Genomic DNA, 15,875 nt, shown 5'->3' with positions numbered 1-15,875 from the left:
CATGGGTGTTTAGACTCGCTCGAGGTTCATGGGGGACTGGAAAGGGTAACTGAATTTATCTATTTAAAAAAATAACAGATTGTGAATTTTCAACTCAAAATTCAAAGCAGGGTCTAATTAGAAACATATCATATATTCTTGTGCAGAGGACTCCAAATGTAGTCATGAATACCCTGTAGACATAACTTCAAGTAAATAAAATTGTATACTTCAGACTTCAGAGTTAAAACATGACTTTAATATCTTTATGATGCCGATCATTGTATCATTAAAGAAGTTTAGCAGACCAACGGGTACCCGGTACATGTACTTGTACATGTAGGTTACAAGTTAGAACTATGCCTACCATTCTACCAGTTCACATAATTTTTCTTGTTTAGCAGTTATGATGTGTACTTAAATTGTCCTTGTTAATGTTTTAAATGTAATTTTTTATTCTCTTTTTTTAATCTGACTACTGGCAGTACTGGCGTGCGAGCAGTTCTCGCCGAGGACCATTTCTCGCTGGTGCACTGTTACATCATATTTTCGTATATAATTTTATGTGTTGATAAAATGACGTAACAATGCACTGGTGAGAAATGGTACTCGGCGAGAACTGATCGCACGCCAATATTGATTAATTACAGACAAAAACTGAAGGTTGCGAGTGTTATTTTTAATTGAACAACATTGTTTAAAATAATTCTTTATATATGTGACGATCAGACCGGTTTGAATACCAGTGCCAGATAGCTCAGTTGGTAGAGCACCTGACTAGAGATTCAGGGGGCCCAGGTTCAAATCCCTTCATTATTTCTCCCATCCTGTTACAATATTGGTGTTGTGACCAACCCCTGGAACTAACAGGTTAACTCGATCCTGCCAGGGATGATCTTCGAGGATGAAGATCATTTAAGGGGGAGGAATGTGATGGTCAGACTGGTTTGAATACCGGTGCCAGATACATGTAGCTCAGTTGGTAGAGCACTTGACTAGAGATTCAGAGGGCCAGGTTCGAATCCCACTTTGTTCCGTCGTTATGTCTTTCATCTTTTACATATACATGTATATCAGATATATGACAGATGATTAAGGTCATCACATGTTTTGCAAGATGCAATAAGTGTTAAAAACCTTTACTTTACAACAGAATACATTTAAGTGAATATTTATGTTTCTTGTTATTATTTGGTGTGGTTTTCTTGACAGTGTCGCATAAACAATTTACCCGCTCCTAAAACACAAACTTTCTTTTTGTGGATTCAGCTTACCGCTGATTGGCTGCTGTTGCAGCAGACAAATAAGATATGCACGCACAAAACACAATGAACTTATCAGAGAATGAGTTGAGTTTATTTAAACTGTTGGAATTTGGGTATTTTTTTTTAAAATGTATACTTGTGACAAAACATATATGTGGTACATACAGCTGTAGCTTTATGAAGAAAATTTTGGTTAGACCATATATACCTATCATGCAAGTAAATGATATTTACAAAAAACTTGCAATTTATGGCGCACGAAATATACGCTAGTTTTATAAAGATTGACATACATGTAATGTACCACATTCTTTGAAAAATAATCTATTAAAAATTCTTCATTAAGTTTACTCATACATGTTTTATGCTTATTACACGTAGTATTGTTTTTAAAACATGTAATTTATAAGAAAATAAACAAAAACCCTCGCTAAATTTATTTGCAAACAAAAAATACACAGTAGAATTGATAAAAAATGGTATACCAGAAGCTAATACCAGTACATGTACTTTGACGCTGTTCGGTGGGTAATATTCGTTTGTAATTTACGAATTGAAATATTGACTGTTGCACTACAAGTACGGTAATAAACTCTCTCTCTCTCTTTCTCAATTTGATAAGTGTTTATACCTATGAAAATTTTTTAATATTATACAAATACAAATACAAATATTTTATTGGCACAAACACAATTACAATAATTGGCAAAGGCCCATTGAATATATAAGAACATCATTGTATGTTTACAATAGTTGCATGTACAGTATATATATTTTTACTGATCTATATAGATCAGTTTAACATTTCCTTAGACTAATTGACATCTGTGTTCAAAGCAGTCATTAATGAATTTAACAGTAATATTTAAAATAGTATGTATTTCACTATTTAAACATACATGTAAAATGTATCTTTCTTTGTCCAAGTTATTGGCAATATTTATTTTACTTATCTTATAAAAATTACTAAAATAGCTGTTCCTTAGATGAGAATAGGCTTTACATTGAAAAAGAAAATGAGTTTCATCTTCAATTGCACCAGTTTTACAAGCATTACAATATCTTTCATTCCTAATTGTGGCATTATATCTACCACTTTCAATTGCAAGTTTATGTGCACTTAATCTTATTCTACTAATAGAGGATCTCTCAGATCTTTTCCTGAGTATATCAACATAAGGACTTCTTTTTCTCATATATAATTTTTGAAAAAATGAAAGTTTTTCTGAACTAAAAATTTTTGATGATTGCTCTTGGATACATTGGTCAATGATTCTTTGCTTTATGTTTGGTAAAAAGTGTTGGATTGTGCTTTTATAATTACTAATGTTTGAGAATCCCAAATTGTCTAGGATGCCATAAATTTTCTTAGTCCAGGAATTGGAATTGATCGTTCCCTGATATAATTTAAATGCCAAAGAATTAGATGTTATCAAGTGATTCCAATATTTAATGCTTGAGAATGAGATTTTAGACCAAAGTGGTAACCTGTTTAATTCTGCCAAACAACCAGCATTAGATGCTTTGCAATGTAATCCAAGTATATCTTTAAGAAATTTTACATGAAATTTTTCGATAACTGAAATATCTTTCAATGAGAGATCCACTCCCCATATTTCACAACAATAAAGAAGTACAGGAAGTACAATAGAATCAAAAAGTTTTTCTAAGAGCTTACATGGATTATCAATACCAATTATTTTTTTCATTTTAAAATATGCTTTTCTGGCCTTTTCAACAAGCACAGATGTTGCTAAATTAAACTTCCCATTACTTTTCAATACAATACCCAAATAACAGTATTTTGATACAACTTGCATAATATTTCCATTGAAAGTGAAATTGATGCTTTGATGTTTACTATTTGAGTTAAAAACCATGATTTTAGATTTACCAACATTGACTTGTAATTTCCAATTTGAACAATAGTTGTAAAGAATATCTAAACTAGTTTGTAAACCACTTTTGCTCTCTGATAAAATAACAATATCATCAGCATAAAGCAGACAGTTTACATTGAGATTATTTACATGTACAGGTTCACATTTTACATTTTGTTTCAAGTCACTGACAATACCATCAATAAATATATTGAAAAGTGTAGGGCTAAGAACATCCCCTTGTTTGACACCACATTCAGAGTTAAATATTTTACCTAACCCATCAGAAAATTTTATCCTACTGGTTGTGTTGCTGTACATGGAAAAAAGAATATTAAATAATTTTTGAGAAATATTAGAGTTAAGGAGCTTATAAAATAAACCTTCTCTATATACAGTGTCAAATGCTTTTCTAAGGTCAATGAAAGCAGCATATACTTTTTTACTTTTATAATGGTCAATGATAGTTTTTATAGAGAACAAGTGGTCTGATGTTCTACAGTTTTCTTTGAAGCCAATTTGATTTTCACTTATAAGTGACATGGACTTTACAAATTCAAGTAACCTAGTATGTATTATTCTATTGAAAAGTTTTCCAAGATTTGAGGTAATTGATATACCTCTGTAATTGCTAGGGTCAAGCCTATTTCCAGATTTATGTAACAAAACTAAATAACTCTCATTCCAGCTTTGAGGAAATGTACCAGAATTTAGTATAAAATTAAACAATTTTCCCAAAGAATTTAACATTAAATAACCTCCATGTTTTAACATCTCATTTGCTATCATATCTGTAGATGAGCTTTTCCCATTTTTCAGAGATTTTAAGGCAGTATTATGACTTGATATGCAAATTTTTGATCTTGTACTGCCTAAATGTTATATGTCATGTATTGGGATATGTCATACTTATTACACTGCATGGTCAGTGTATTTTTTACAGAAATACTATGCATATGTTAATGTAAACACAGCTATTACTAGTACATGTATGTAAACACAGCTAATTATTTTTTTTATTTATTTCAGCTCAAAACAGACTCTTGTTACCACATGGCTTTTACCGGTACCTGTTGATTCTTGTGGGTCAGCTCCTGAGATTAACCTGTCACCTCTATCCACATGCATATTCCTTGTGTTCTACAGACTATTTACTGGTAATTCAAATTAAATCCGATAATGCATGAACAATAATGGAACTTGAAGAAAGCATCATGCCATGTTGTGGTTTGTGTTTGATAAGAAATTATGAAAACAAAATTAAGGCTGTTTAAAGAAATTCATAATTGCTGTGAAAACTTGTTTTTCAATAAAAGTATACAATTATGTTTCCTTTATTTTTTATTTCATAAAGATATTTAGATGTGTTTACATAATTGAACCCCCCCCCCCCCCCTCTATTTAATTGTCTGCATTAAGATTACATGTAGGATATGTAAATGTACATTTGACTTTGAAATAACATCTGCTATGATAATTACTTTTGAAATGAACAAGAAACAACCTATTTCTACCTTTCTAAGGTATATATGCATAAAAAAGTAGAAAAACATGTCAAATTTGAACATTTTTCATTGAAATCAACTCTGTCTCCAGCTACCTGGGTGTGTTTGAATTTAATTCTAATTTAAGGCAGATGTCTAACTTGTAGGTTGTAACTTACTGTTTTAGCATGGTTAGAAGAAGACTAGAAATCAGAATAGATTAGATATTCACTAAATATGATTGTTAGCTTACTTTTTTCATGAAAACAAGAAATCACAAGCAGGACAGCTGTCTATTTGTTAATTAAAATGGTACAAATCATACAATAAACAAATAAAGATCACATTTTATAATCATTGATGATTGTTTTCAAATATGTGTGAGAAATGACTCAAGGAAATTGCCACATGTTTCATAAAATTAGGTAAAACATTTCAAACCATGACTTTTTATGAAAATCAAAAGATTGGGGGGTGGGGGGTATACATGTAAGGGTATTTCTAAGTGATGTGAAGCTTTTATCATGATTATATCATGTAGGCATATGTTGTATTGAATAAGGTTTCTTTTTAAAGGTGGTTGAACAAAAGTTGACCTCTAAAAGGTCAGATAAAGATGTTTTACTATGGAGAACCCTGTAAATCTGTGTTTACTAAAGGGAATTGGAAATGGTGGGTTCACTTAAATGGCCATATTTTTATTAAACCTCAATGGAATTGGCAATATGTGGTATTCTTTTTCTCAGAATTGCATTAGCTTTCTTATTCTAAGACAAACCGTCTTTTCATAAAAATGTTAGTGTACTAAGTTAAAGATACAAGGAACAGTTTCGGATAAAGTACCGTCAATATTTTTGTAAAATTGAGAGTGACTGTACTTGAAGGTTTATCATTGTTGTGTAGATTCATGAAATGAATTTTAATGATTATCAATAGTTAGAGGGATGTCTCTTGTTGGAATTGGTAAGCAATATTAAGGCCCCTAATTTTAAGTACATGAGAAGCAGAAATAAACTGTGAAACTTGCGGCTATGACAGATATGTTGACTTTACAGTGAAATTGAAGGTTACAAACGAGAGGTTATATAACATAAAATGTAGGTGGATGGGATATTATATGCCTATTTAGTATTTACTGGGTATGAGGACAATAGCAAGTTTATTGTCCCCCAAGACAGCAAATATTTAATGAGGCAAAGCCAAGGGAAATAGTTGCTGTGGAATAGGACAATAAACTTGCTATTGTCCAAATAGTCAGTTAATTGGTATTTTATTATACAGAAGAAAACTTTATTTGTCAGCGATGCAGAATTTCTTGATGATAAACAAATTAGAGTTAAATCAAACTTTGTATTTAATGCGGCGATCTTATTAGGTCAGAGGTGTTCCGAGTTTAAGATGATATGGGACACTTCCATGTTGTGACGTATTGTTTATCGAAATAAACAATAAAATAAAGTGTAATTATATAAGTACATGAAGTTTCTTCTCAAAAATGGTCACCTAACTCCTTAGCACAGTGGGTTAGAGGGTTTACTAGGAACCTGTAAGTCATGAGTTCGAATCCCGCTGGGGTTTTTACAATTTTTACCTTTTCAAATATTTTTAAAAGCTATTTTTTGGTTAAATATTGTAAAATTTGAAAATTCTAAACCGGTGAAAAGTTTTCAATTATATAGTACTTTAATCCACATTAATATCGACAGATGTCCCATACCACCTTAAAAAGGAGGGAAATCAAATTCTGCTAATGAATGGTTTTGATGACTATTCACCATGGGCAGATAGCATGGATACTATTTTAGATAAAAAGGCATGTTTATGCGGGCGCCTTCTAGTGATCAATTTGTCGGTCTGTCCATCCGAGATGGCTTGACAGGAGCATAGCTTCTCTCCCCTTGGCCCAATCTGGCTCATACCTCATCCACAGGGTTCCTTTGGTTGAAGGATGTGCGGTGACCTTGAACCATGTTTTTAGGTATAAGGTTAAGGTCATAGCAGAATTATATATATAAAATCCTTGTCTGGGGCATATCTTTTTTCCCTTTGGTCCAATCTGGCTAATACTCACAGAGTGTCTCTATGGTTAAACGATGTGCAGTGACCTTGCATGAAATTTCTAGGTAACGGGTGAAGATCATATCGGATCATGCAAAAATCCTTTTTTGAGAGCATATATAATTTCTACTAACCCCTATTTGGCTCAGACTTCACATAAGCAGAGCTTTTGAGTAAAGGGTGAAAGGGTGTGTAGTGACCTTGAACCTATTTTCAGTGAAAAGAAACTGTGAAGGTCATATCAGAATTATATTTTTAAAAATCCTTGTCCGGAGTATATCTTCTCTCCCTTTGCTCCATTCAGCCTCATACTTTACCCACATGATACCTTTGTTCAAAATATATGCAATGACCTCGAATGATATTTGTAGATGAAGAGTCAAGGTCATATCAGATCACACAAAAATCCATATTTTAAGAGCATAGATATACTCTCCTTTTAGCCCTTATTTGGCTAATATTTTACCTTTACAGAGTTTATTGGTTAATGGCGTGCAGTGACCTTGAACCAAGTCTGTCAATGTGAAGGTCATAGCAGATCTTTTTAAAATTAGTTTTAAATAGTAGATTATTTTCCAAATATGCTTAATCTTGGTCAGATTGAACAAAAATGCATGTATGTTAGGGGGAATGAAATTGAATTAAAAGTTTTATGATAGCTGGAAAAATTTCAAGTTATAGGTCAAGGTCAAAGCAGAATTCTCTGAAATAACATAAGCGGGGCCCTTTGAAATGTTCACCATTTCAATGTTGTCTGGTTCATAGTAATTTTACATAGAAAATATTCACAGAGGTACAGTAAAGTAAACTTAACATCGATAAGTTTCTGACAATTAATGACGCAACGAGCACACAGTACGAAAGGTCAACCTTTTGAAAAGCAGTGAAGAGGAAAAGTTGCTCAGAATTATGTTTTAAACAAAATTGATTTTTTACATAAATTTTAATTTTGCATTCTGGGTTAAGAAAAAAGATGTTAGTTCAAGGTAAAGTAAACTTGTACCTAAAATGAAGTCAAATTTGTTAAGTCGTACTTAAACACATTGGTTTTTTTGTTAAGTCGTTCTTGAAATGGTTAAGGGTTTTTGGTTAAGTCGTACTTAAAAACATTCGGATCATGTTAAGTTGTACCAAGAATCATTCGATTTTTTTTTATCTTTTTGTACTTAGGTTTCTTTGTTACTAGATTAAGAACTCTGCTTCTTAGACGTACTTCTAGCGTTGCTTTCGACATTAGCGGAAAACCCACTCGTTGCTTTGCAACGAGCTTTGCTCTAGTTATTTTTTTTTTTCTTCTAGACGCCAACTTTGATCCTTAATATCTCGCTCGTTTGTTCACCGATTGTTTTGAAATTTTCAGGACTGATAACATGCCGCGTGATGTTGTCGTTGCATATTTTAGTTGAGGAAAATCCCCATTCGGTTTTGAGTTATTCCCCTTTTAGTAAAATTTAACGACTTCTTTTGTCCAGGGGGGTTTAGCTATAACGATGACTGGCAGAGTCTCAAAGATGGGCTGGTTTGGAAGCTAATACATTGAATTTGTGCGAGATATATTTTATTTATTATTTAAATGCAAATAAAAGGGGTGGTATAGATGTTGAAACAAAGGCAAGAAAAAAATTCAAAAAAATTCGCGTATTTTCCGTGTTAGTTTCCTACCTGATAAAAATTTGTTATAACATGTATTTTAAAAGATCTTGGTCTTACCAAGACCTTTCATTCGGTATACAGAAAAAGGGGCTGGCCCCTATAATTAAGGAGTTAGATGCGTCAAAAGTTTCTTGTCAATAACTTGTAAAGGAATAAAAATTTCTAATGCATTATTGAAGCAAAGTTGTAAAGAAATTAATTTTGAATCCTTCCGTGGTATTCAATTTAATGTTTTCGTAATTTATAGCCAGTATTTGCAGAAACAATTGTTGTCAGTTCGGTCGATTTTTGTGGGGGTGCGCACGTTTAGGAGGTTATGAAAGGGCTTTTTGTAATGCACTAACTGATACATGCAGCGCGCAAAAATAATTCTACATAAAATTCCCAAATGTTTTTATTCATATGTACATATTCATTTCATAAAGATGAACGTCTTTGACCTTATTTTTGTTGTTTGTTTCATAACTGTGCCCCTTTCTATATTTAGATGCATTACGAGACTCAGGTAACCGATCGATAGAAGAGTCGCTAGCTGTATTCAGGCCGTCGCCTTGACGACAGTGCATATGCTTGTAGATGTTTAACGCCCCGCTGTGTTACTGTAACAGAGACATTTTGAATTGTTTCAGTACTGGGAGATGTGTTAATTAAATGGTTCGAATGCATGGTAATTAAACTCAACTTTTCTTCAGTACGTATACACGGCCGTCATATAAAGCACAATGTGTATTACTGACATGACAAATGTACGCTGGCAATTTAAACGAACGCGGGATTGCTCAAGATAGAACATTTCTTTTAAAGCAAAACAAAATACTGATATCCGATGGATATAATATTATCATCGTGGAGATGATTTTAAAAAGTGAACTTAATATTCGTATACGATAATATTTGAATCCAAAGCCGCTATTTTTAAGTAACGGTTATTAGGGATATTAATTATGACTTGCCCCGCGTTTCACGTTTTTTACTTGCAATGCATCTACAAACGAAAATACCAAACAACCTTCGGCAGCAATTTATAAATAATTTATTACATACTAGTACACATTGACAATATTAAAGAGATAATTAAATAAATTGTGCTTTATAATTGTACTCGCTATCTTCCGTATAAATAATGGCATGGAAAAAATGTTGTTCAATGTTCATCAAAAACGATGTAGCCTTAGCAATCGAAAATGATTAACAAACTGTATATTGATAGATTGACACATTAACAAACATTCAGACCCGCAATGTATTTTTTGCAAATTCTATAAAATGTAGACTCAATAAGTGAATTTTTCCGTTTGGGGTATTTTGAATCACATGCGTACGCTATGTGTACATGTACATATAGATTAATAGCCATATAGATAAACACTTTCAGTGTTGAATTTTTAAAAGATATTTTGTACATGCAAAGCAATCCAATGCAAGGGCTATTAAATTCGAACAATGTACATACGGTAGGGATCGAACTGATACTGGTTCTGCTTGTTCTACAAACAGCGAATGAAATGCGAAGTATTAGGGTGTTATTTTTAAACAAATAAGTATTGCTCTCTTAAAACCTTGCATTACTAAACAAAGTATTTCATCGGAAGCATTATTAGTTACCTTAGCTGCATATATGTAGCTCTCCGTCTGGAAAAATTAAGTACCATCCGAAATTTTGCATACAAGTGCTATACAGACTTGCAGCTAACATTGACTTAGAATTGCCGCTGTTCATAATTTCATTAAAAGACGCGCAGATTCAAGTGGTTATATGTCGTTTGATATGGGATTTATGATGTCTATTTATATTATTTTAATTAAGGACAGACGAAACGTTCCTCAATTTTATATAATTTTCCTTAATATTTCATTCCTTATTTATTAACATTTAAACCTGTTAATTCCAAAAAAATTAGAGTACATTACCAGGCTCGTTTTGGAGCTAGAATATTTCGAACTTCCCTTAAAATAGCACGCAAAATGCATTTGAATGCTTATAAGTAAAGTCATACTATATATTTTAATTTGAACACTTTATATTCAAACCAAAAAAATCATATTACATAAAAATTTAATTATGAAATAACAAAGTGGAAATCTTAATTCACATTGTGGAGATAGGAAAAAATGGAAGACACATGAAGGTCGCGTTTGACCTTAATATTATACAAGCAATAGCTTTCCAAAAAGCTTGCCTGACTACCCAAATTTATTCAATGGAAGCATGCATGTATCAATTAGGCTATCTTATAAGAAATGAAATTTAATTTTCGCTGCGGATCATAAATTATTAAACTGAACGCGCAGAGTTTAGAAGCAATTTCAATCTTTTTCTTCGATCGAGTGCATGTACCTGTATATCACTGGAAATTAAATCATTTCATTATTTTAAATCATTTTAGGAATGTACATGTATCGAATAATCTCAAACAGCTAAATTGAAAATTGAGTTTGTTATATATTAGATGCAAAATCAAAGACATTTTGTTATTTCTAACCATATAGGAAAGGATATTCAAACACGTACATGTAGCATCGTTATTTGAAAGTGTGTGTATGGGGGGGGGGGGGGGGGGTGGGGGTTAAGGTGGGCAGCTTCATCAAAAAAAAATCTTGACAAGGAATTTATAAAAATGGGGAATTTTGAAAATCCTAATCCGTAGGTGGGAGGGGGTATTTACATTTTAACTTCAATTTAATTCAATTAGAATTACTTTATTTTTTGGTTCCATTTATTACATGCTCCGACAAAAGTGAAAGATCCATGATATCTCTATTTATTATATGACCAGTTAAGAAAATAGAGTGGGTAAGACCATCTACACATCATGTGCTCTGGCCTAACTTGGACTCGCCCACTAATCGGCGAGCCAAAATTATGAATGAGACGTATTACACCCCTGCGAATGTTATTGTCATTTAAATTTTAGATCACGTGTTTTAATTTGACCCTTTCAGTTTCGCAGTAAAAATCGTCCCTCGTGTTCATAGTCTATTTCATAGAATCTAGGTACTTGTAGTCAAACATAAAAAATTAGAGGTTTATTGATTTTAAACTTTATCTTCATTAACTGGTGGATAAAATGTGTTCTAGAAATAAATGTGACAATACAAAAAAATTAGTTTTTTTTCTGCTGTTGCAACAATTAAAATGTCTATTAGAGATCCCCCCTAAGGGTTAATTTTCGATCCGCACCTGACCTAGTAATAGCATCAATAGTGAAACAGACTATACTATTTTATGCAGAATGTTCCTTGAAAATGGCTCGATATACTAAGTTTTGATACAAAACAGACAACCATTATTTTTTTTAAAAACACGGTATTGCACACAACAGGCATCGAACATGGCTATGATTTTATTAAGCAACCCAATGTTTACATTTTCAAGCACTCTACATGTGGCTGAACACGAACGATAACTCTGTTCTGAATATCATCGTTTAATTTAAATAACCGCTAGATGGTGAAATAAAACATACATCCAACACGGTTTTCATGTTTTAACATAAATCAAAGTAGGATATGATATGAAAAACGACTATTACTTACGTATTTTTAGAATATTATCCGAACACATATACTTCCGCTCGAAAATTCACAGGAACTGAACAAATCTTCGTGAAGTCTCGTGAACTTTCATTCGAGCACCTCTGGATTCATTATATACTTAGCAACGATAAAGAAAACATTCCGAACACATTCGCAGGGGTGTATTATGGCGCGAAGTCTTTCTTTATCATTCACGCAACAGCTGAGATCTCAGATAGATCCATCGGCATAGATCCACTGAGAGGGTGTCAACTAATAACTACATATATTATACTTTGGATTGAATGTTTTAGAAGAAATCTATCGAATTAACATACACACTTAATTGACTAGCAATTGTTAGATGTACATTTACATTTGTACACGCGAGTGAAACCCTTTTCCAGATGAATGAAATCGCCCAATTGATCGAAAATCGGGTCACACGTACCCCACTTCGGCGAATTACTTGTACGTAGCCCCTCCAGTAAATATTCCAATTATATGAATTTATATTTGTTTTAATTAATCCAAACTGATGATTCTTTGTTAATGATGATAATCCAACACCAACTATTACTTACATTGTACTACTTAGACAATGTGTATCATCTTGTTGCGATGACACCTCCCTCTTTTTTTTTTTGACCTTTCAAATATGGCAATCTATTTTTAAATCAGGATTACACACGTGCAATGTGAAATGCCCTTTTAATTGAACACTCTTGCTCATTGTGCTTATTACATCCCATATAACGTTTTCATCAATTATGAATATAAATGTTGACACATTAAAGATGCATCCTCAGGCAATTATTAATTCAAGCTTGTGGGTGCCCCCCCCCCCCCACTTTTTCTCACAGCAACTAATTTTTTTAAAATTTACTTATAAAAAATTGAATTATCAAGGATGTAAAAAATTTATATAAAAATAAGGAAATTGGGATTGAAATTGAAGTTATATACATACTACGCCAGACCCCCCCCCGGATTAGGATTTTTTTTTTTTTTTTTTTTGCTTGTCAAGATTTTTTGGATGAGTCTGCCCCCCGCCCCCCCCCCCCCCCCCCCCCCCACTTTCAAAAAGGATGCTACGTGCCTGCATAAAGATAACAACATTCAAGGGCCTTCCGTCATTTTCAAGCCATGATAAACATGATAAAAAGGACTCTCAAAATAAGAAAATAGACGCAAAGTAAACTGCATTCATGGCATATGTTCACATTGTATGATGTGTCTCAAAATTCCTATTTTGGACTCGTCCACTATAACTACGAAAAAATTAATGAATGAGACATTCTGATTCTGGCGCGGAGTCTTGTAAATGAAATTTCCATTGATCTGAATGGATTTTTCCGTGAGGGTCGGGGTACTAGGTATAAAAACAAATTTAATCGTTCAAAGTTTTGAATTGTTAACAACGATATATCAGATCGAATGTTTTAGAACGATTTATAAATCCAAAATACAGTCATTTTTAATCTGTTGACGCGTGAGCATATGTATTAAGTAGGCGGGCATCCCTGGCTACACTCTATTAATTGAAGACAAATGAAATCGCGTCCAGCAGAACTCCCTGGCATTTTAGTGTTTGTTATTATAAATTTATGATTTTGTTTGTTAATAACAATTCAACATCAATTATTAATTAACAATGTACACTCTAGTACGCTTATACACAATTTTGTTGCGATGACCCCCCCCCCCCCCTCCCCTCCCCGGACATTATACCTATTTTTAAATCAGGATTACACACGTGCTTGCATGTGCAGAAGACAATCTGGAACTTAACTGATAACTATATCATCTCTTTGGAAATTTATTTCTCCGTAAGCAAATACGTGTAGTAACTGATACATGCAATTGTGAAAACCATAGAGGAATGCATGATCTGCGCATAATAACTAACTGCTTGATGCAATATTTCTTTTTTCCAACATGTTTTAAGTCAATGATAATATGAAAATATATGCTTGACTTCATATCGGAAATTACTCATTTTCTTTATTCCCCTTTTCAATAAACAAAACAACCCAACAGACCAAATTGATCCAGATAAATATAATTATCAAAAATAAACCTAAAAAACAAAGTACACTTTCATCCTTCACCCACAATATTGCCTTTTCGATATTTGTCATCGTGGTAGATCCGTGTAACAATCTATTAAGTAGGTGCTTGCACGACATAGAACCGGCCCTTGCTGATCAACGTTTTCATTAACACATATAAAGAATATTTAGATTTTTTCTTGGATTTATTTTGATGTAAATAAAAAAGAGAAGAAATTAGTTCTATAATATATATGCGATGTAAATCTTTTTTCCACGCAATATTTCGTATAAAACAACGAAGAGTAGTATCTTGAAACTTCATTCAAAATTTGATTAGACCTTTAAATTGTAAAATGCTAACATTGAAAATTGTGCCCGATTTCTTTTTTTTTAAAATAAAACTTTATTAAAAAAACTGATTCTTTGAGACAAAATAAATTGACATAATCAGTTTGACATTCTCTAAGTGCAGTTCTGTAGCTCTTAGTCTGAAAAAGAATCGGATGGACGACCTAGGACCCAGATCGTCCATCCAAATTTCTTGAATATTGCCATTTCTTTCGTACGCGGACGCATGTTGGCCGAATACTCACCGAGACTAAATGGTTCGTATTTTAAGTTTTAACTGTGTTTAAAGGTAACATTGGAATTCCGATAATTTTGAAAATGATTAATTAAATAAAAATGGTTAAAATTACCGTTAAATTACCGGCATCGGCCTTCCCCATGCGCGAATCTAGAAGAGTAGGGTGAGGGTTCTAGACCCCACCCCAACCCCCGCAAAATTTCTTTCCATTACATGTACAATATAAAATTACAAAAATATGCCTCGGACATCCCCAGGCAAACTCAAAATCTCCGCATACATTCTAAAAGATTCATTGGCCCTTGCTTTCGATAAAAAATGCGAGTAAAATGTTTGGTCTTTTTACGTTCATACCGGGCATACCCACTGTGTGATTATAATCGTCGTCCATATTCTGTGTATATTGAGTCAATTATGATGATTCGATAAGTTTCTCAAAATAAAATGCACATGCAAAAAAACAACATGCGGCGAATCAAACTTCAGACAACTTTTAAAGATCTGTATTTGCTTATATACATGTACTTTGTTTCTTTTGCACAGTGTTTATACATCTAATATTGCACCATGGTCAGGTATCAATTTTTATATTACGTCACAAGTATGACGCAGCTACGACGGAAGACCTAATCGTTGCTTGCAACGAGCTCGTCTCTAGTTTGGTTATATTATTTTTGCGCGCAGTGATTTCACGCTGGCTGTGGCGCTGTTACGTCGCACCGTGCACCAACTCTCGCGCAAGTTCATAGTGCGTAGGAATACAAGGTATACTGATATTTGAGAGCATGTTGGTTTTAAGTGTTTTTGTGTCCTATATAGTTGAATGAATTTACAGTTAATGTACTTCAGTCGTTGGATAAAAGAAAGAAAAAAATTGTCTCATATTGGAGTTTGAGTCTGACATCATCATTATTATTTTATGCAGTCTACTAGATTTCAATCCTGTCTGTTTCGGTCGCTAAGGTTCGACCAATCAACAAATGGGGCATGTTGATATCGGTCCTGTTAGTTTCTATTGAATTGCATGTAGCTTGTCACTTTCTATAGAGCTATAAATAAACTAAAGTTTCAGTAAGAAATAGAGGGAATCATACTCGATCCATGTAAATATAGACATACCAAACCCGTAAGCCATTATGGCCCTTCAGGCCGGGAATGATTCAGAAAGTCGTGAACTTACATTGACATGGTAACTCCGATCTCTCATACTCGCCTGGACTCTTCCCTGGACGTGATTTAGTTCGGGGTCAAAACAAAACTTCAAAACCTGATCTGCTTTGACCGCCAGCTCTGATTTTTGTTGAAGTTTTTTTGTGCCGGACACATAGTTCAGCCAATATAGAATTGAAAACGCCATTTACAAAACCACGTGTATTTGTTTATCTCCAACGGCTGAATTC

At 33.2% G+C, this 15,875-nt stretch overlaps 2 protein-coding genes across 3 annotated transcripts in view; both read right to left on the bottom strand.

Annotated features, from left to right (window-relative positions):
• LOC128157770 (uncharacterized) overlaps positions 1–15,875 on the bottom strand; it is a 21,567-nt gene extending 5,692 nt beyond the window's left edge. For both annotated transcript variants that reach the window (XM_052820391.1, XM_052820393.1), the window contains exon 1: positions 15,656–15,875. The gene's annotated coding sequence lies outside the window, so the exon portion shown is untranslated. The remainder of the gene's footprint in view (positions 1–15,655) is intronic.
• Positions 1,938–3,506, bottom strand: LOC128157757 (uncharacterized). The gene has a single exon (XM_052820370.1). The coding sequence runs from the start codon at positions 3,443–3,445 to the stop codon at positions 2,054–2,056; it is 1,392 nt and encodes a 463-aa protein (XP_052676330.1). The 5' UTR covers positions 3,446–3,506; the 3' UTR covers positions 1,938–2,053.

Source organism: Crassostrea angulata, chromosome 8, assembly GCF_025612915.1.
Source record: "Crassostrea angulata isolate pt1a10 chromosome 8, ASM2561291v2, whole genome shotgun sequence".
In the NCBI taxonomy this organism is placed as follows: Eukaryota; Metazoa; Mollusca; class Bivalvia; order Ostreida; family Ostreidae; genus Magallana; species Magallana angulata.
Note: the sequence above shows the minus strand (reverse complement) of the source record. Positions and strands in the feature narration are given on the sequence as shown.